Genomic DNA, 20,105 nt, shown 5'->3' on the forward strand with positions numbered 1-20,105 from the left:
CAAATTGTGAAAACCTAGTAAATCTACATATTCGGTGCCTAAATGCAGATATTTCTGTATTATATTTTTCAGGTAGCACATGGTAAATGTTGTGCAATATGTAATAGTTGCAGCTTCTCAGTGTTCACTTATTGAAAAAAATGGACAAATGTTTTTGGCTAGTGCGTTCACACTTAAAATTTGGAGAAACTTGAGAGATACATGGAAAAGGATGAATGGTGGTAGGGATTTTATTTTGGCTCTTCAATCTTGGGGGATGTATGAAGAGAGTTTTCATGGCTTTTTATGTTCAGAAACTCTACTTTCACTTTTGAATAAGAGATCCGAAGGAACAACAACAAAAAAAAAGGTTTCAAGATCTGAAGATTGCCCAGCCCTGCCTTGGAAGACAGAATGGTACATTCAGAACGGTTCGCTCTGTAAGCTAACTTTCTTTTCTCAGATGAGAAAAATGATCTGACCATTATCAAAGCTAAAATGTGCCTCACTATTGGATAGCTATCCCATCACCCTTGACTCAGCACAAAAGAATGCCAGGAGAACATCTGCTTGTTCCCGTTATTAATCCCTATCCCGACTTTACTGCATCTGTTCTGAATCACTACTGAACCATTTGTTGGAATTTTGGAGAGACGCTGGTATCAAAAATAAGGATGGGGACAGATGACAAGCACTTAGGAAACAAAGTACTACTCTGGTTAAGCCCAAAATAGCTCACCCGACCTTTTTTTAAGATAATGCATGTGTTGAACAGAGAAGATATTACTTTAAAACCGGTGCTTATTTATTAATTATTTATTTAGCAATTTTAAAAAGTTATGTACCTTTTACCACCTATCTTTTAAAGTGAACCTAGGCGGCCTAACACCAATAAAAGCAGAAATACAACAATTATGACTTTAGTTTATTTCATTCAGGGTTGGAGGCAAAGTAATGATGATGTCATAGGGCCATGGAAAAACTGGGTTTGTAAGGGCCTGTTGGTCCTGTGTTAAGCTGCAAATGAGAACAGAATCTGGCTGCTGGTCAGTTTATTTCTGAAGTGATAATAGGAGGGGAAAAGTCATATTTTGTCACAAAGAGTAAAATGACTTGGACAAACATGGGTAGATGACTATTGTTATATTTATTACTAACAATATTAAATGTGAATGTCTGAAAAGATGATCCATTGGCAGACCTGCATAAAAATCTGTGTTAGTGTGAATACTGAGGAATGTGGCCTGAATCTGGGACAAGCCTGAAAGGGAATGTTGGTGTTATTTGATTTTAGAGAAATGAGAAATAGAGAGACTTTTAATACCAAGACCCGAACTAACATTTGTATAATACTTCAACGCTGAGATTTTTTCAAGCTTATCACACCCACAGTTTAAAGCTTTTATGATCTCAAAAGATTCATATCATTATCCCTGAATTAAAGATGGGAAATGAAGACCCACTGCCTGAAAAGTTATCAAACTTCATACAGTAATAGAAATTATATTTTGGCCAACAATCACACTTACAAATCACAAATATATTTATCCTGAAATAAATCTGAAATTATTTGATTATGTTTCCAAAGAAATAAAGAAGGGTTGAAATGCCATGAAATGTATCATCTATTGTTACATGTTTTCATTTAAAATGTACCTGTTGTGATTATTGTTTGTGATTCAGCGGATTTAATACAGGTTATTAAAACTAATGTCTTGTGAATATATATATATATATATATATATATATATATATATATATATATATGTTGTATTTGTGCTGATAAATCATATATATATATATATATATATAGTTGTATTTGTGCTGATAAATAAAAATCTTATATATATATATATATATATATATATATATATACACACACACACACACACACACACACACACATACTGGTCTTGTTTTATTCTGGTCTTTTCCCGTGTAAGATTGAGATTGTCTTGGCAACGTTTCAGCGAGGTCTCACTCGCCATCTTCAGGCTGGGTTTGGGGCTTAAATTTGGGCTTTAAGTCCAAAACCCAGCCTGAAGATGGTGAATGAGACCTCGCTGAAACGTTGCCAAGACAATCTCAATCTTAGATGGGAAAAGACCTGAATACAACAAGACCAGCATACCTACACCTGTGAAAATCTACGAAAACATACATATACATATATACTTACATATACATATATATATATATATACATACATACATACATACATACACACACACATACACACACATCTCTTGCAATCTCAGGTTTCACTGATTTTTATAAGCAGTGGTTTGCTTAACCATGGTTTATTCAGTAACCCATAATTTTTAGGTTCAAACTACGCAAAGCCATAATTTATAGTAATAAACCAGTATGGTTTGCATTACATGGTTGAACACTCCTAGTATGCTGAGCCCAAGCCAACCTAACCAAACTATGGCTTAAAATGGATTATGTAAACTCAGCCACAATGCAATTCATTTGATCTTGCTTTATTGTGTTGTATGAATCCAGCCACTCATGGTTATGGCTTAGTGGGCTGTCCAAACCCAGCTAAATGTGGTTTTTTTCCCTAAAAAAACCCCACAGCTAAATAAACAATGCCTTATTATGATGTGTATACTGGTATTAGTTCTTAATTTACTTTAGTTTCTACTTCCTGTGTTTCTGCCTTTCTAGTTTACAGTGTAAGCCCAGGTGCTTATAGAACATTTCTGTAATTTGTGAATCAAAAGGAAAATGGAAGACTATTGGCTTCAACTGATGCCCAAAATAATGCCTTATGCAAGTGTCAAAACAGTTGAAATAAATAATTTTGAGCAAAGAAATTTAGTGAAAATACATTCACAGGCCATAAGGAAAACAGGCTCATGGCATTTTTAAGGTGATTTTGAAAATTGTGTGATAAATTCATAAATAAATTTGCTACATCTTGTATTATTATATGTAGAGTTTTGTTCCTAATACCATTCTTTAATGAAAGAATATAATTTATCTCTTTTACCCCTTTGGAATTGCACCTACATTAAGGTGGGCTGCTTTTGAAGACTTAACAAGATGAACTTCGTTTCTTGCTTTGACATTACCTGCTTTGTCCGAGCCCCTTCACCCCCCCCCCCTTTTTCAGTTTGTAAATTTATGAGAATTGCAGCTGGTTGCTTTGGCAAGTCACCCTCATTAAGAGCCCCCTTTGAGAACAGGCTGTGTTTGAATATTTCCCTAATGAGGACAGGACGGGGTTAAAAAGTGACCATTTCATGGTTGACTTGAACCTGCCTCCCGTCGATGTTTCGTGGGGAAATGCTTGACCCGGAGAAATGCATTTTTTGCAAACGCGAAAGTCAGCTGATCCTTTGCAAATAGACGGGGAGGGAAAAGGGGCCGAAGGAAGACGCGCAGGGACCAGTTTACCTGAGGCAGGCAAGTGCTGGTTGTGGAGGGAGCTTGACTTGGGCAATCTCACTCCCTCATGCTTGGGGCGGTTTCTCATGGCCGGGCCGGGCGGGACGGAAGAGTTACACAATACTTTGGGGCTGGTGACCTCAATGCAGTCCGTCTACACGGGCTTCTGTGGAAAGGCTCGGGTTTGCTTTGCCTGGGCGTTCCTCGGATCAAAGTCCGCAGGTGTCAAGGCGGGGAAGAAAAGCTTGGATTTTGTTTCCTAAGCCCCATAAAGCCTTAGGAAGGAATAATGTAGGTGTAGTTGGAAATGCAAGGCCAGTGGGCACCCTCTTGGCACTTGGCTTTCCGTCCCGTTTGTATTTCTTGTGGTCACTTTCTTTGCTCTTCCAAGAACGGGAGATTTTGCGTCTGATAAGTGAAAGGAAAGTTTTAAAGCAGAGATCGGGGCGATTTCAGAACTTGGCGGCCAAAACGAGAACGTTTCCTAGTCTCGAATCCACTTTCAGATAAATCCATCAATGGTAGCGCACCCCTCGCAAGCACGCACACGGGGGTGCGAAGGGGAAAAAAAACGTTCTTCAAACTGACTTCCCGCCTTAGGGCGAGTGTGAGAACGTCGTTAGTGAGTGCGTGTGTGTGCTTTAATATGCTTGCATTCCTGGAAAAACAAAAAACCCGCGGGCGCGAACTTCTTCTTGGCACGAGCTGGTGGGTGAGATTGAAAGCAGACGGGCCTATTGCTCCAGCAGCTGGCTTTCCTTTTCTTTTTTGCTTCCCTCAGGGGGCCCGCCACCCATTTCCTCCTCGCACCCTGGTGGAAAAGGCTGCTGCCCGAAACGGACCCCCACAAATCAGACACGGGCAGGAGCGAAAGTCTCGGGCGGGGATGGAGGCCACGTGGAAGGGGTTCCCTACGAGCATGGCGCCTTTCCACCACAGGGTTTGCAAAGAGCAGGCTGGCTTTCACTTTTCAGGGTGGAGTGAGGGAGAAATCTGAGCGAGTCTTCAGTTCGGTGACCTTGTTCCACATGTAGGCGACGGGGTCGCGGGTTTCCAGACGCTGCCTAGGCTGCAAACGTATGCAGGGGAAGAGCCGCCAACGCACATTTCCTCCACACCCCCACACCCCCCTCCCGTTCCTGTTGTCTAATCGGTAGCGAAGAGGCAAAAACTTTCCCGCTTTGTAGCCCCTTCCCCTCGATCGGCGAGATTCAGGATCTGCAGACAGATCGGGTTGGGGTTTCTTTCGCCCCACCCTTTCTCCCCCCCCCTGTGAAGGAATTTTCCACCGGGCGGTGTTGTTGCCGCGCTCTTTCAGAACTTGAACTAGGAAAACGCTCCCCAGTCCCCCCCCAATGGGCTCGCTTTTGAGTCCCCCCCGGAAAGGGGAAGGAAAGTGAGAGTGTGTGCAAAAGTAAAGCGCGTTTGGGAAAATGTGTGGCCAAGCTCTAAGTACTGTACGGCAGTGATTAAAGAGGAAAGGCAGGGAGAGGAGAAAGGAAGGGGCTCGGAAGAGGTGCATTTACAGCAGCAGCAGCGACGGGGGGGGGGGAACGTATGCATCGATTGTGTAATTAAATAATAAACCGAAATTCCAAAGTGTTTGAGAAAGCTACAACGAAGGAAGGGCCAGAGAAAGGCGGTAAAAATGCCCTCCCCCTCTGCTGAACTTCCAGGTCTTGCAGAAACCAGTACACCGAAGAAAGGGGAAAGAGTGTAAGGGAGGAGGAGGGGAAACCAGAGATTGATCGTTTTGAATTTTCAAGAGATCATTTTTATTACAGTGGGCGTTTGAAAAGCAGGCTCTGAACATTATCCACAGAGAAAGGGGGTGGAGAGACACACAGAGAGGGAGAGAGAGGGAGGCAGAGGCTGCTGCTGCTGCGAACTGTTTCTGCAGCCTTGGGGGACGCGCGCGCGCGCGCGCACACACACACACACACACGCACACACAGACTCCAGGGTTGGCGCTCTACTGCACAGGGCTGTTGCAAAGTTTCGCTTGCCAGGATACGCCAGGATTTTCCTGCTCCGCCGCTGCAACCTTGAACTTTGGCAACGTGGTTGATAGTACCGTGGTGTATCCCGCTAGCTGCTTTTCCAAAGCGCTTGGAAATCCGGGAGAAAGAGGGAAAAAAAGCAACGCGAAGGAAGGAAAAAAATATATCCCGAACCTCCCCCCGCTTAACTCCCTGCATTCCATTCAACCCCCACCCCCTATCCCCATTCCGCCTCCTGTCCCATTTCACCAGCAGCCACTGCAAAACAGCAGCGAGAGTGAACCGCCGCCGAGAACAAGAGGGTTAAAAGTGTAGATTGGATTTCACCCCGGGAAATCTAGCGCTCGGAGTGAACTTGAATCTTTGGCTATTTAAGGAGGACCGGGGCTGGTTGCGAAGTTGTGGCGATTCAAAGCAGAGCTTTCTCCGGATCCATCTTTTCCTTTTGGAAGCGTTAGATGATTGTAAAATGAATAGATGAAGCCGTTGCGCTTTTGATACTTTTCCTCTCGGCAGAAGTGCTATCTTAGAGCGAAGTCATGATGTATTCTCCCATCTGTCTCACTCAGGTATAGCCGCCTTTTTTCTTTTCCTTTATTTTTTTTAAAGGGGGGAAGTAAACTTGTACCGAGTTGCACCGAGTACCTATGATTAGAACTGTTCAAAGGAACATCCGTTCCGTCCTTGATTTTATAAGGGGGGACGATTAAAATGCATGTATTTGTGGTATAAACCTATTTCAAGGTGTGTTTGTTTGTGTGGGGGGGGATAGGGACGAAATATAAATATTTCAGAATGACAATAATAAACGAGCATTATTAAATTACTCTTACAGGAAAAAAAGTGATTAGAACTAGCAGCCACGTCGTGTAGATTCACATGAATTCGCCACAAAATAACGATCCGTTTTGCAGATACACTTAACCTGAAAAAGGAAAGTGTTCCCTTATTTTTAATTAAGCAATGGCTGGTAACATAATACCATCCCATGCTGAATTAATCATATATACTTAAGGCTGGTTTGAGAAAAGGTGACTTAGCTGAAGGCTTGCTTTTTTATTATCCTATACATTTTTTCCTTGATAAATTCCGGTACTTGGAACTTTTTGAAGTCAACACCCAAGGTCATAAGGAAAACTCAACCTTTCCTGCTAATATTAGGCCTGCAGACACTCATGTATTTTTAAAACTGAGTAATTGTGTATACTACACATACATGATTTTGCTTTGAAGAACATTTAGACAAAATGTATATTGATTTAATCTTATGTGGTTTCCATTCACATAAGATAGTTAAAATTGCAACACATGGTGTGATTGGAGTAAAGGTTGGTGGCATAGAAGTTTCAAAAGAAAAAAAAGCGCGGAGTCAGATCCAATATAAATTATAGCATAGAAAATGCCTTTGTGATGTTCAAGTGTCTAAAAGCATGTGACATTTGTACCATTTTTTCATTCATTAGATATTCCAAGTAGCATATAAAAAAATCAGGTCTGATTGAAATCTTAGGGTACAATTTGAACGTGTTAATGCATACTAATTAGCTAATATTTGTGGGAAGTCTTTGTTATGTAATATTTTGGTTGGTATTAGGATCAAAATAATAAAACTTTCCTTTGACAATTGGAAGCCATTGTAATTCTATTGGACTGGAGCATTCACAAATTATGAATGAAGATTTAAACAATGATAAGGATTATTCAGTGATTGGATACAGTCCTGTAGCTTTTTGGCTGACACGTTTTTATTGTTTATATTTTGTTTGGCATCAAAGTGTGATTAACTGGAATCTTTTTAGCAAGTAAATGGGAACTTTACTGATGCAAAACAGGTGTAAAAATGTTCTGAGGTATTTGAGAAATTATAAAAAGTCAGCACTTACACTTCAATGCGCACACATGTTTTATGCCTCTTGATCAGTTGGCAGAACATTGTAAAATTCAATATACTGTTTTCTCTTCATGTATAACATTTAATACTTAAGGGGACTTCTACTAGCCATATAGAACACATATTAGTTAGTTTCCTAGGATTCCCTTGCAAAGCCATGATTTGGCTTTGGTCTAGGATCATATGTTTGGGTTTCTGTGGTGATAGGTGTAGCTGAAAATTTAGCTTAAGTTTTTAATGTAATATGCTTTATTTGTAACGTAAGGTATTATCCATTCTTGTTTCTGGCCTAAAGTCTCAGTTCACAGAAATGTTTTAGAATAGGTATTTGTGCCTGAACTTATTACAATCGAAGTATTAAAATTTTCCTTGGCTGTTATTAAGCAAGTTTTATGACTTGCTTATTTACCATAAGCATAGCATTAAATGTCACTTTGTCTTTTCCAAAACAAAACAAATTATTTAGGTGAAGTTTGCATGCAATCTACAAGTCTGAAACAGTTTTACGGCAAACCTAGTATCGACCAATTTAAGATAAGTCAAGTGTTTCAACAAAATGCCCACTGGTTTTGAAATGAAATGTGTATTGCTTTGCCCAAATGATTTCTAAGCTGGTTTTCTATTTAGTTTGTGAATTTATAATTCACAGACTTGAAGAATGAATAGTTATAAGAACAGTTGGGACAAAATTCAGACACCATCACCACCCCCCCCCCTCAAATTTTGAATACATACCCATTGTCCCATGTTTGCAGAGCAGGTTTATGGTGAATATAATATTGTACTACCAGTATTTTATAATATATTTGTTGTTAGAAATCTTAGAAATGAGGAAAAGAAATATCTGATAGGCTAAAAATGGTATAGAACATGCATTTGATAACCTTTAAAAAAGAATCTATATAAAAATAGTTGGATTTTAGGAGCGGTTACTTTGTATGGTTGTGGTTACTTTGGAGTCAAATTAAGTTGCATTGAAATCTATAAGATATAAGAATAAATAAGGTGTCAATAGACATTTTGTATCTTGGAAACCTAACCTGGTTAAATAAAACAGGATTATCTGAACACATTCCTCTTTTTGTGTAATTAATATAAACTTAGTTTTTAGGTTCATGAATAGTTCCCTATGTTTGTTAGTACTCACAGCTGAAGTCTTTTTTTAAAGAAGTAGCCCAGCAGTAAATACAGATTTACGGTATTTTATATCAAAGCTAGAATTAATAAATTGACAATTAAACGTAAGTGTGTGTGCCTTTGGCTATATCTTTGCAGTGTTAACTTTATTTTGTGAAATAATTTTCTGAATTCATTTAACAAACTAATAGGAAGGTAAAATAGAAATGGGAAATCATTTTCTTTTCTTTTTTCTGGAGAAAAAAATAAGTTTTTTTTATAGCGGAAGGTAAATAACATGAAGATATTGTGGAAATTGACAATGATTGTAGATTCATAAGTATTGTGGTTTAAAATAACTAAGAAGCTTGATTTATCTGTTACAAAGTTTGCTCTTTGTTTTTATTGTAATCTCTGCAAAATACAACTTTTTCTTACATTGTGCATCTTTCAAAATATCAGATTTTATAGTGTGTAAGCATTTTTGAAGAGAACCTGTGTAATGTAAGTTTTACTTGAGAAGCAGTTTTTATTTCAACAATATTTTGGAATGTTACAATAGTTGATATGTATATCAGTGACTTAATTTTATTTAAATATGAATTTTAAGCCAACATCTGTTATTTAATGCAGGAGTTGAAAAACATGAATGTATTTTTTTTATCAGATAACTTGGATTTTATAGCTGCATTTTCATAGCAGTAAATACATTCTGGAAACTTTATAGGTAAAATTAGAATTTGAAACCAGTGTGTATAATTTTAAAAACACAGAGTACAATAGTAATAGTAATCACAGACACCATGCACTGTTGCATTCAGGTAGGTCTGTAGTTGCCTAAATGTGATTAAAATAAAATAAAATTAAAACCCAAAACTTCATAGGTTTTTTTTTGTTAAAATGCCAAATACCATGATCTGAAATGTCAATATCACAAGATCTTTGTTTGGAATTTATGGGGTAATATATATTGTAAAATAATTTTTAAACATACTAGACCTAGTTTCTAACAACTCAATTCCTAGACTTTTTAATAATTTCTTATAAAAGTTAAAAGTAATGAATGAAGTTTCTTATTGAAATACATGTTTTACTAAGAATTCTATAGCACTCAGTTTCTGAGAAAAAGAAACTGTGGTATTAAAAAAATGGCATCAGAGTGCACTGAGATAGGGAAGTCTTATCGAGGGCTGTGGTTGCTCTAAGCTGTGCTCTCTTCCCACACAAAGAGCAGATTGTGGTTTAACTCTTTCCTTAATGTAGTTTGTGCCCTTAAAGTAACAGAAAACTTAAAAGTCCCTGTGTAGAATGGCTTATCACTTTAGTAATTGCTTGAAACCTTGTTTTAATTGTATTATAATTCTTTTTATGCCCTGTATTTCTATTCTACTTTGATTAATGTCTGCCCTAAAAAGGAAAGAGACATATATAAAACCAAACCATTGCAGGTCTTACAGTACTTCTTGAAAAGTCTTAGTATTAGGTGTTATTATAAAATCTTGCTATTTTTACTTATAAAAATGCAGGATTCAATTTAAAGAACATTTCAGTATTTGCTGTAAATGTTTTGCATGAACTTTCGTTGAGTAATTTAGTTGATTGTATGAACTGTTTGATAAAACTCTACAGGAATTTTGAATTGAATTTTAATACATTTTATGTTCTCAATCTTAAATATAGGATTCTTAATTGGAAAACAAATGTCATTAATTTTAAGTATTTTAGTATTAATATATATGCTACATTTGGCTTGAAAAGTACAATTTAATTATATCAGGACTAATTTTTGTGTCAATATTTTACAGTATTATGATTTAAATCCAATTTGAATTAAATATGGTCTAAAAAAATAATAGGTCAAACAAATGAATGAGTAACATTTATCTCTTTTGTCACAATTTTCTTTCAAATCTTATGATAGGTGCCAGGACTATAGAGATAATTTTTCTTTGACGTAAATTATATACTGTATGTGACAATGATGGAAATTGAGGCAAAACACCTTAGTAGTTCTTATTGATCAAAATAAAGTAATTGCTAGTATTAACCAAAGTTTAGTCAATTTAAACAAATAATAAAATATCAAAAATATGTATGAATAGTTAGGTAAAGCCTGTAAAAGGAAAAGTTTGCAAGTCCAATATATCTATGTATTTCAGGAAAAAAAGTTTACCCAATAACGCAGTATTAATATCACATTGCCACAGTGTGTTAGATCACAAAGTAAGCAAAGTTTGTTTCAAATTATCCTTTTTTCTTTGTGTACCTAAAAGGTTTTTTTGGGGGGTTGGTGGTGGTGGAGTGAAATAATTATTACATACTTCAGAACCATCCTTGACTTAATAGGTAATTAATTCCGTGAAATTTTGTACCCCATAGTGGAATGAAACAATTCAGTTCCATGAAACTTTTCAGTATTTTTTTAATATTTTTTTTGTAAAGTTAAGCAGGGAAACGTGCATCTGGTGAACGCTATAAGATACCCTAATTTTATTAGAACGATGTCTTTTCTTTGGCCTTTCTTGCCTTATTTCTTGATTTCTGTAGTTATTCCTGCTAGAATAATACTATGATAACTGGAATGTTGGGTGATTAATAAGGGATTGAGTTATATTTTCATTGTTCATGGTGTTTGTGTTATCATCAGACTTTTGCTGATGACAAAAGTGAAAACTACATAATGCAACATTGAACATAAATACCATAATGTTTCTGAATACAGAATATGAATGATTTGCAATATTAACTTCTACATTTTTAATATTTTTAAAAATTTGCTGTACCATTATTTGTCATTTGTTAAATCACAGCCAAAGCATTCAAAATCCCAAAGCCATTTTGTTTGATTTTAAACTAATATAATTGTATGTAAGTTTTGAATCAAGCCCAAGGAATTGGTATATTATAAAATATTACTCCCATAAGTGAATTATCCATATACACTTTTTTAATATGTATGTATCTTTTCTAGGAATTGTAAGCCTGCTAAAAATGTTTAGGAATGCTCATGACATAACTTTGCATTTTACTCATTTCCCACCCAAAAAATAATTGTTTGTGGTTGTATAAGTAAAACTGGTCCCTGAAGTTTTGTTTTTTCTATTTGTTTCTTCCAACAGGATGAATTTCACCCATTCATTGAGGCACTTCTTCCACATGTCCGTGCAATTGCCTATACGTGGTTCAACCTTCAGGCTCGAAAACGCAAGTACTTTAAAAAACATGAAAAACGAATGTCAAAAGATGAAGAAAGAGCAGTCAAGGATGAGTTACTTAGTGAAAAGCCAGAAATTAAACAGAAGTGGGCATCCAGGCTTCTCGCCAAATTGCGCAAAGATATCCGCCAAGAATATCGAGAGGATTTTGTGCTTACTGTTACTGGGAAGAAGCACCCATGCTGTGTATTATCCAATCCTGACCAAAAGGGCAAGATTAGGAGAATCGACTGCCTTAGGCAAGCAGACAAAGTCTGGCGCCTGGATCTAGTCATGGTGATCCTTTTTAAAGGTATCCCCCTGGAAAGTACCGATGGAGAACGGCTCATGAAATCCCCCCATTGCACAAATCCAGCACTTTGCGTTCAGCCACATCACATAACAGTATCAGTCAAGGAGCTTGATTTGTTTCTGGCATATTATGTGCAGGATCAAGGTAGGGCTTTTAAAAATATTTTATTTATTTATTTAGATATTTATACACATATGCACATGAAAATGCTAAACCACCTTTTTGTTTTTGTTTTTAAAAAAGCTTTAAACATTTCATATATGTTTATAGATATTGATATGTGCTTGCTAATGTATACAGTAGATGCAGGAATATACAAAATACACATTAACATTTGTTATAAAAGTTGAAAAATACTAGGAATGATTTTGGTGTGTGTTACAGAATATATTCATAACAATTGTATTCATATTTTAAAATTAATAGATACTTATTTGCCATTGTTCTGTCTTCATTATGAAAATAGAACCATTAAATATAAAAGAATGAAAAAATGGCATGTTATTTTATATATATTGTTATGCAGCCGCATTATCAGTGTTCATAGTGTGGCATTTCTCCAAATTTTGAGGTAAACAATAACTTCTGCACACATTTTAAACATTGCTTCGATATTGTTGTTTTAAATTATAATGTAATGAAACACTTTTATGGCTAACGTTATGATTGTATATCTACTTAGATGATTTGTTTTCAGTGATGATATTTGATCTAATGTAGAATTTGTTATGTTTTTTGTTACATACATTTTTTACATTAAAGCCTTTAACCATTATGGTAGATTGTTTCTAGAACCACATAATAAATATGTCTGTTATAATCGTGGAGAATTTGCAGATGGCGGCTTTTTACATAAATTGGCCTGGTTCTAGAAACTGCCAAAAGAAAGATGGATGGGGAATGTGAATACAAATATTAAAAAGTAAAATTATTTTGCATGTTTCTGGTGATACTACCAAAAGACTTGGCTTTTTCTTGATATTCCTAGTGTTGATTTTGTATAATTCAGTCCAATATTGTCGTTGTTAACTTCTAACTTTATACAGTTACTGTATAGTATCTTTACCGTGAAAAACAAACATTTACCATAAAAACAGTTCTCTTTTTCAATAATGAAAGCAGTTATAAAACTGATTTCCAGTTTAGAGCAAGTGAATATTATTTACGTTCCATTGGTCTCAATGTGAGTTTAGCATGGCTAACCTTCTAAGCTTTGCTGTGATATGCATTTGAAAATTCTTGTAATCTAAGTCTGCAATCTTTGAATGGAATTGAAGGAGACCCTCATTTAGGATTATATGAATTTAAATACACTACAAATTAATCTTGAAAGAAAAACAATAGTGAAAATTTCGATCTGATTATATGAACTATATATTCCCTTCACCTCAAAGAGTATTTAAAAACATAATATTAGTAACTGAAACAAGTGTTAAATATAGTTAATATAGTTCTGTTAACTATAAGTAGAACAGTTGTACGTAGTCAGGGACTTTATGATGGAATATTTTACTTGGTTGCATATTATCTCCATTAGAAAGTCACCTGTATTTGAAAATAAAATGAATACAGCATTTTTATATCTGTGCATATATATTTCTTTGGATGCTATGTTTGCTTGCATTGAGAGATGGATTCCTGTAAAACACTGATGATATCAGATGATACTAGGGTCTGTGTATGAATTGTCAAAATAACTTCTGTAAATGTTTTTTAAGATGATTGGATTTTTCCAATATTCTTTCAGTTAGTGACAATTGTGGATGAAAAGTTGGTATCTCTATATTAAGCTACCTATAGAAGGACACTATCACAAGTGATACAAAACTCCATGTTTTGGAGTTAACTGTTTTTGTGGTAGAAATATATGTTCATTTTTCCTTTGTATAGAATAAGATTCTAGGTTTGAATTATTCTCAAGGTAGCTTCCTCTTAATCCATTGGCAGGCAGGGAATGAAGGCTGGTTACATATATACATGAGTTATAGCAAACTAAAATATTTTTAAAGAGAGTTGGTTTTCTAGCTAAGTACATGAATAGCTACTTGGTATTGTGTCATTGGTTAATGGGTGGGATGATAAGAAAAATTCATGGAGAGAAAAAAAGATAAAATTCTTGAATGAATGAAAGAATAAAATAGAGCTATATTGAAACATTGGCAAAAACATGAGGAAGAATAGTTTGAGAGCCAGAAATGGTTGCCAGTGGCACCAAGGTTGGCATTGGACCTTCTTTGTTTAGACTAGAATGCCTGTGATTTGTTACTTGGTATCCGCATTGCAGAGCAGAGTAATGCTACAATATATTGATAATTTCTTGATATAGAAATATAAGTCACTTTTATTATTTGCTGGAGAGTATTTTTCAGTTTTTCCAAATCTACCAGTCTACCAAGTTATGGTATTGACAGTATATAACTCTTTTTTAAAAACAAAAACAAAAACCTGCCCTCTCTCTTTTGCCATCAGTTTTTTTCCAGAATTCCCATCTTAAAGTTTCAAAACACAAGAGAATTAAATTCTTATTTGATTGATGTTGATTCCTTTTGCTAGCTAAGGGCAGAAAATAGTCTTTAAAATAATTTGTGGTCTACAGGTGTGCAGATGAAGCAAAAAGCCTGTTTTAATAACATTAATTTAAATGTTACATGTTCTAGTTAAATTCATTCAAAATTAAGAATTAGGATTACAGTATCTTGCTTAACTGAAAAGGATATGTTTATTAGTTTCTTTTATTTGGTATAGGCTGTGTTTCAGTCTATAAAATCAGTTGGTAATATTTGATTCAATCAGTACAGCTCTTATGCTGTGTTCCGTTTCTACAAGAACCGCCATTTTGTTTGTCAAGTGCCAGCAGAGTGGGGGAGGAAAAGCAGACAATGTGCTTGATGCCAATAATGGTTGCCAGTGGCACCGAGGTTGGCATCAAACCCTCTTTGTCTAGTTTCTGAATGCCTTTGATTCGTTGGTTGGCATCTGCATTGCAGTGGGCACATTGGAAAGTTTTTTGACAATCACTGAATGAAAGCTGTTGTATTTATTTGCTGCAGTAGAACTTCAGATAAAAGAAATCTGTCCTCTAATAGATAACTTTTTTATTCTATAGCAGCACATTTTTAAAGTTCTTCTTTTTTTATTGAAATGAACTATTTTTGGTGTGTATTTCTTTTCTAAATAATTTAATCCTCCTGGTGTTTGCTGTTCTGGAGTTATAAAGAAATGCATGCTTTTATTTTAGGCTGCCTAATGCATCTTGGGATATATTATGTGTCCTTAAAATAATTATGATAACACATAACACACATAGCACACAGTGTTTCTGAGTCTTATTTATATGTCATGGAATTGCACCATGTTTTTTATTTCAATAAACTTACATAACTAATTCAGCTTTAGCACCTTGATTAAAAATATTAGGAGTCTAATACTGCTTTCATTAATCAAGCAAATAGAAATATATTTTGTTTTCCACCGAAAGATACAGTTTATCCCGGTTTGCTTTAGTTTGGGTGCACTTGGATTATCAGATTGTAAAACATCAATTATTTTTGTAAGTAAGCTGCATGAGTTGGCACCCAAGGCCAGTGCAAAGACTAAGGCATTGCTGCTGTTTCCTAGATAGTATTAATATTGTTTTCATGCAAACCTCCATTATTCTCTTAATTAATAGGCTAGCAGTTTTACCTAAAAAGCCACATGAAGGAAATCTGGCCTATACAAGTGCTGAAATGTATCATGTCTGTAGAAAAAAAGGGGGAACAGATCAGGTGACTGCTGATTATAAGAATAAGAAAAAAGAGAATAGTTGATTCTAAGAATAAAGTAAAAGAGTGTGTGTGTGTGTGTGTGTGTATATATATATATATATATATATATATATATATATATATATATATATATATATATATATATATATAATATATATTATATTATATTATATTATATTATATTATAACACCCACACGTTCTTTGTTGGCATTATATTCAATTCACATGCCTTCTACAATTGTAACTTACATGTAGTTTATATCTAGAAGGTGAATTATCTTGGAGGAATTGGTAATAGTTTATATTATTAGTATCATCTTGGGAGAATCTTTTTAAGCATACACAATTTGCAACTGTATTGTATTCATTGGGGACATTAATATTAGGCATTAGTTATTTCTCTCTCCTTCCTGGTACGTATTAATGCAGTAATAGATATTAAGATAAATATAATTTATTTTAAAAAGTTTTAAAAAGGAAAATTTGAGTTAAGTATTTTTTTAAATTGTTTTTTGAAACTATTTTTTGTGTGTTATACATTTTGACTAGTATATTGATTGAGGTTAATAATTGTAAATAGAATGAGAATTTTATCCGTTAAAATAAATATTGAAAACAATAATCTGGACATGTCAATTTAGCAGTCATAAAGGCTAAGTTAAGGTACAGGTTTATTGTTTTTTGAAAGGAACTATTACAATGCAGCAGAACGTAAAACATAATCTGCTACTGCTTATTGAAACAGTTGCAATATTGACTAACTTTTAACAGTGTATTGACCATTTTAAAGATATTAGAATAACGATTTTGAGAAGATATATTTTGCACGCAGTGAAATGACAATTTAAAAATTAGATACTTGAAATAAACCATGTAGTAATGCAAAAACAACATAGTGTAATTGATATTTGTGTATGTGTATAATGTGTTTTACATGAGACATGAAGTACATTTCTATGTTTCTAAGGACTTCAGAGGGTATGGATAATAGTCATTTGTTCATGCAATTTTCTATGTAAAATTAGTTTAATTATGCCAGTGGTAGCAAGTTTCTGTAGAAATCACTAGTACTATATTATTTATGAAATAAAGTCAATTCCAGCGATCTAGAAATATGAGCATAGCCATTGCGGTTTGTAAACCACATTGTAACCTATTGTGAACTCAGTTTAATGCAGTGCTTCCAAACTTTTAATGTCATTACCCATGCAGAATACAATCCGGATTGGTCACCGGGCCAGAGGTTTAGTTTCTCGAGCTTTCGGACTTGTGCTGGAGCCCATCCTCAGGGAACATCTCTCTACCACATATTCTGGTAGAGAGAAATTCCTTGAGGATGGGCTCCAGCACAAGTCTGAAAGCTCGGAAGACTCAACCTCTGGTCCCATGACTGACTCCGATTAGATCCTGCAACATTATCCTGGGACACATATATTTGCCTTCATTTGTAAAATATTTTTAAGTCAGTTTAAATATCCTTATTGTGATTGGGTAATGGGTTTGTGTTACCCACAGGAAAAGCACTTTTACTGAAGTTTGGGTAATTTACCCAAGTTTGGGAAGTACTGGTTTAATGTGATATGTACACCTAGCCATTTAAGATGTTTGCACAAAATGGCTGCTGCCAAACTTGAATGACTCATTGTTTCCCTTGCATGTAAAAATGTTACTTTTTTATTGATGTCACTCTTCCGTATTGTATTAAAATATTCATTACAGTATTACATATTCCAGCATTGTTCACTTTTCAGTAGGATTTGGCATACAATTTGGTGTATTGAGCAAAATGAGTGTTTTGTTTGGTCTTGGAATTTTCATTAGATATAAAGCATATCAATAATAATATTAAATGTATTAATATATTAATATTGAATATTTAATGTACTATTTCTTGAAAATCAAAAAGCATTCTTAATAACTTGCATGCCAACATAAGCATGATTTTTGTCTAGACATTTTAATGATTGCAGTAACTAATTCATGTTCTGGACCAGAAACTTTTTAAAAATCCAATCTTTGGAAAAGAAGCACACAATTTTATTTAGAAATGTAGGAGGTGAATTAATCAATTGGATCAGAAATGAGTAAATGGATATGCAACATAGTTTCTCAGTTATTACAATTTCTTGTTTTACTTAACGCTATTTCTGAGGGTCTCTGGATTGTTTGGAATTATAAAATGGAGGGGACCCAGCAGCAAGGCAGATTAGTTGAAAGAATGTTGCAGAACTAGCTTTAGTAAGAAGTAATGCTTTTTCTGCTCCTATAAAAGGACCTCTAGAAACAACTCTTATTGCTTCTTAGTTTGTATTTGTATAGGAAGGCAAGTGTTTAATGTTTTGAATCAGTTTATTTAGTAAAAATAATGGTGTTTTCTAATATTTTGAAGTAAAATTAGAAGTGGGTAATAAAATATTTAACGGAAAGTGATTCAGAATAATTTCTGCTATGCAGTGTTAAACAAAATTCCACTATAAAGAAATAAAAGCTAGTGCATAATTACTACTTAAGTTAAAGATTTTATTGGTAAAGTTCAGTTTTTGACCATATCTTCTGGAAAGTATGTTCTTTATAATATACCTTATGACATTATGAATGTACAGAATTTTGAAAGGACAGCTCTTTAGATACTATATTCATTTTATTTTTGTGAGAAGAATCCAGATGGATGTTTGTTCATCAACACAGCAGTTTTTATAAGCAGAACAATTTTCTCTTTTGATCTGTGTCCCTCAATCTGCTATAACAAGTAGTGGGCCACTCTAATGTTAGTTTAAGATTTAGGAAGAAGATAGAAAACTATTGCAGAAGCAGAAGCCCATGCAACAGTAAATGTCAATAATAGATGGAGAACATTCTTAAATTAGTCTAATTTTATAAAACCTGAATACATTAAGCTTCAATTAGATGGTTGATATAATTTTGCTTGGTAAATTTCACAAGTTTTTGCAAAGGATGACATAAGCCCAATTACGAGATGTATTTAGGGTAATTTGGTCTTGTGGATATAAGCTAAATGCATATTCGTAATTAAAGAATGGTTTTAAAAATGGAAATAACAGTAGTTGCTGGAACTAATAATTACGGGGTTAGAAAAGAAATGTAGCAGTTATTATTTTTGCTGTGGTCCTGAGGAAAACCCATCTTCTTACTTTTATGAGACATTTCACACATTAGCGACATGAAGAGTTCCTCCTTACTTGAAGTAGTAAGATTCAGAGTATGATTTTTCCTCAAGTTACTAGTAGAGAAGGGGATTAAATTATTTTCTCTGTTCTGATTAATTATCAACATACTCACCTCTGATTATGGGTTTTAAATTTACATATTTAGGTGCAGTTTGACCCTAGGTTTTGGACTTTCACTGATTAAATAATGCTTGTGTCCTATATGGCACTTCATATGTTGCTGGACCATAGCATATTGGCCATGTTGTTTAGGAGTCCAGGCAGTGGGTTTATTGTAGAATCTGGATGTCCATGTGTTCCATCTCCCAGATTATACTGTGGTGGTCCACAGAATAATTCATGAAATAGCATAGATGTTGGCTGTTTTACACAGAAAAGGCTGCTTATTCTATGAAGTAAAAATATCTATTAAATAATTAATCATTGTCACATTTTGTAATTTAATAATTTGAGAAATGAAAATTTTTGGCCGTGTTTCCAAGGATGAGGACGCACACATTGCATGCTGGCAAATAGGAAGGCAAGGACTTGTTGCCAATTTTGATTTGCTTGCATATGTATAATTCATACTTGTAAGCATGTTTATCTAAGAAATGTAATTAAATTAGTTTCAAGCAAGTTCTTGATAGATATTCCAAGGATGTTCTATTCTTCCATAGACATTCTAAAGACATTTGTTAAGGATTCATAGAGCTCAAATTCTACTGATCTTCACCGCATAAAGTGCTAAATAAAATGGACTGAATGACTTGGGCTGTTTTACATGATGTCATGAATTCTTGTGCTTCACAGTTCTTAATATTCAGTGGCTATTATTTTAAGTATAGCCATTTTATATTTCTTAGTCAATCTAAGGAGTAACCTGTGGAAGCCTTCCACTATTTAAAATAGTTACCTGCTATTTCTAAATCCAACCTATGATGCTTTGAGAAAGAATAATGTAGATAGATTCATTTTGAACATGATGAAGGCTGAGCATTCTTCTCTCTAAAAGTAGAAATTATAAAATCATATGCATCTCTCTATGTGTGAAGATCAGTTTACAGAATTCTTTACCAAAACTGTACTGTTTGGGAATTCTAGGAGTTGAAGTTTATATGTTTAGAGGTCACTGAAGTTGAAGAAGATTGCTATAAGCATTTTAAGGAAAAAGTTCCTAAGGCATTAACAATATTGTTTACATTAAAGTGTATCTCACATAATGAGATTTACATCAGAATTCATTTCTAGAATTGTGCTGCAAATTTAGCATTAAAAACT

General features: G+C 34.6%; 1 protein-coding gene across 8 annotated transcripts in view; it reads left to right on the plus strand.

The window, feature by feature from the left end:
* Positions 1 to 5,227: 5,227 nt before the first annotated feature.
* NFIB (nuclear factor I B) overlaps positions 5,228 to 20,105 on the plus strand; it is a 213,192-nt gene continuing 198,314 nt past the window's right edge. For 7 of the 8 annotated variants that reach the window (XR_004255024.1, XM_032214159.1, XM_032214162.1 and 4 more), the window contains exons 1-2: positions 5,228 to 5,944; positions 11,502 to 12,033. Coding sequence is in view for 7 of the 8 variants with exons in the window: in XM_032214159.1 (XP_032070050.1) it covers positions 5,915 to 5,944; positions 11,502 to 12,033 (562 nt within the window). In the remaining variant the exon portion in view is untranslated. The remainder of the gene's footprint in view (positions 5,945 to 11,501; positions 12,034 to 20,105) is intronic. The other variant, XM_032214165.1, reaches the window with a different exon arrangement.

The sequence above is a fragment of the Thamnophis elegans genome, chromosome 3 (assembly GCF_009769535.1).
Source record: "Thamnophis elegans isolate rThaEle1 chromosome 3, rThaEle1.pri, whole genome shotgun sequence".
NCBI classification, from domain to species: Eukaryota; Metazoa; Chordata; class Lepidosauria; order Squamata; family Colubridae; genus Thamnophis; species Thamnophis elegans.